Source organism: Gekko japonicus, unplaced genomic scaffold, assembly GCF_001447785.1.
Source record: "Gekko japonicus isolate JY-2015 unplaced genomic scaffold, Gekko_japonicus_V1.1 scaffold2978, whole genome shotgun sequence".
NCBI lineage: Eukaryota > Metazoa > Chordata > Lepidosauria > Squamata > Gekkonidae > Gekko > Gekko japonicus.
Genome location: NW_015165913.1, coordinates 19822 through 22299, shown reverse-complemented (window position 1 = coordinate 22299; position 2478 = coordinate 19822). Strand labels below are relative to the sequence as shown.

General features: G+C 67.3%; 1 protein-coding gene across 1 annotated transcript in view; it reads right to left on the bottom strand.

Moving 5' to 3' along the window:
- Positions 1-19: 19 nt before the first annotated feature.
- The window catches only part of NPR2 (natriuretic peptide receptor 2), a gene marked incomplete at its 5' end in the record, with an annotated part of 20896 nt that continues 18437 nt past the window's right edge, over positions 20-2478 (bottom strand). Inside the window, 6 exons of the mRNA XM_015411397.1 lie at positions 20-195; positions 298-472; positions 550-618; positions 1186-1309; positions 1407-1553; positions 2204-2372. Of these exons, the coding sequence (XP_015266883.1) occupies positions 20-195; positions 298-472; positions 550-618; positions 1186-1309; positions 1407-1553; positions 2204-2372 (860 nt within the window). The remainder of the gene's footprint in view (positions 196-297; positions 473-549; positions 619-1185; positions 1310-1406; positions 1554-2203; positions 2373-2478) is intronic.

Here is a 2478-nt window from a genome sequence, read left to right as displayed (position 1 = left end):
AGGTCAGGGGGGAGCGGGCTTACAGAGGGGCCGGCTCGGCCAGCTGGGGAAGAGGCAGGTGGGGGTGGCCCCCTCCCCAGGAAGAGTCCTCCTCACCCTCGCCGTTGGACTCCATGCGGGAGGCTGTGTTGACCGTGTCCCCAAAGAGGCAATACCGAGGCATCTTGAGACCCACCACTCCGGCGCACACCGGCCCTGCAGGGAGGGAGGGAGGGAAGGAAGGTGCGGTCCCAGAGTCTCCCCAAAGCCCCCTGGCGGGCTTCCATCCTGCCCCGCCCCACTGCTGCTGGCGCTCACCTGAGTGGATGCCGATCCGCAAGTGGAGCTGCTCGTTCGGCCGGTGCCGGATGCGGAACGTCTTCACGGCCTCCAGGAGGGCCAGGGCCATGCGGACGATCTCGTGGGCGTGCATCTTGCCGTTGCGGACAGGCAGCCCCGACACCACCATGTAGGCGTCGCCAATGGTCTCCACCTGTGGGGAGGGCAGCCTCCGGCTCAGCCCCTGCCATGCCGGTGCCCCACCCGCCCTTCTCCCGAGGGCCCACTCACCTTGTAGACATCGAAGTTGTCGATGATGGCATCAAAGCAGGTGTAGAGGTCGTTGAGGAGGGTCACCACCTGTGGGCGGGCGGGGGGGAGGAGAACATGCAGGTGACTCGCTTGGAGGACAGACCCCGCCCCGGCCCTGCAGCCTCCGTCCCAGGTGGTACCGGGGCCTTTCCCCTTGGGTTGCAGGAGCCAGTCCAGGTGTGCGCGTGCGCCCCCTCCCCCCCACAGCCCAAGTGACTTGCAGCAAATGGCCTGTGCTGAGAAGTGTCCTGGCGTCGGAGGCATCCTGGTGGGTGGGTGGGTGGGTGCCGGCAGACCTACGACGGCCGTTCCACAGGTGCCAGTGGCCACACGGGAGGCCTCGGAGGGCCTCTGCAGCTGACGGGGAGCTCCTCTGCCCACAGGCACCACCGCTAGAGCCTGCGCAGCCTTCGGGTGGCTGGGCAGGGACCACTCTGGTCCCTCTTTGCACTTTGAGAAGCCAGAAGAAGGCGCCCGGCAACCGGCTCCTGGGCGAACGGGAGGCGTTCCAGCCCTCAGGAGAAGAGCCAGGCTTTACAAGACTCCAAACCCCCCCCCCCCCGGGGTGACCCCCGCAGCCTGGGCTGTTGAGAGGCGGGGGGGCGGGGGCGGCACCTGCATGGGGGTGCTCTCAGCCGACAGGGAAGTGAAGCCCACGATGTCGCTGAAGTAGATGGTGACGCAGTCAAAGGCCTCCGCTTGCACCGTCTCGCCGCGCTTGAGCTGCTCCGCCACGGAGCTGGAGAGGAGGGCAGAGAGTCACCAAGAGGCCAGGCGGGTGCCTCTGGGGGGGGGGTTCTCCCTCCCCTCCCCTCCCCTCCCCTCCCGCTACTCACTGGGGCAGGATCTGGTAGAGCAAGTTCTCCGCCTTGCGCTTCTCCTCCAGGTAGGCCTGGGTGCGCTCCTCCACCAGCTTCTCCAGGTTGTTGGCGTACTGCTCCATGCGGGAGAGCAGGTTGTCCAGGATGCTGGTGCTGCCCTCCCTGCGGAGGAGGACAACGGGGGAGGGGGCAGGGGAATGAGCCTGAGGCCTCGAATGGCCTCTCAGGGCAATCCTGCCCAAGGAGAAGGCGGCTCCGAGTCCCCACGCTTGGGCCAGCAGGGCCTTCCTCCTCCTCCTCCTCCCTGTGACGACAGGTGACAGGGGCTGCAACAGTGTGACAGACACACAGAGAGACCCATCCTCTTGGCCTTTCCCCCACTGGCCCCCCCCCCCCATGCACCCCCCCTTCCTTTTCTCGGCTTGAGCCCAAGCGGCGGTCAGAGGGCGGCTGAATGCCTCTTATCTGGCCCCACAGCAATGGGCCTGGCGATCCCCCAATCAGCAGGCTGTCTGTCTGGACAGGGCACACGCACACACACACCCCCGCTCAGCCAAGTCCTGGCTGGTGTCAAACCCGCCCCCCCCCCTGAAGTTCACTCCTGTTCCACCTGGCCTTTCTCCCCCAGGAGAGAGTTCTGCTCAAAACATGGGCGGGGGTTGTGCGGGAGGAGCCGGACCCCTGGTTTCTGGGAGGGGGGTGCCCAGAGGGGCATTTCTCCGCAGATCAGAGGTGGAGCGTCTGGGAGGGCCCCGCTGACCCCGGAGTCACAAAGCCCCCCCCTCCCCAGCCCGGCCCCCTCCAGCACCCACTTGTTGAACCGCCGGATGAAGATCTTGATCTGGGTGAAGTCGGGGCGCTCGGCCAGCTCCTGGGCCCAGCAGCGCTCCATCAGCACCGCCAGCTCCTCGCTGTGCACCCGCGTGTCGACGGTGGGGCGGAAGTACGGCCTCTGGCTGTTGCGCACCTTCTGCACAATCTCTGTGGGGGGGGCAGGTGGGCGTGGGGGCGCAGAGGAGTGAAGTGAGCGCATGGACCGGGTGAAATGGAGGCCGGGCTGGCGGCGGTGAGACGGTGGGGGGGGGGC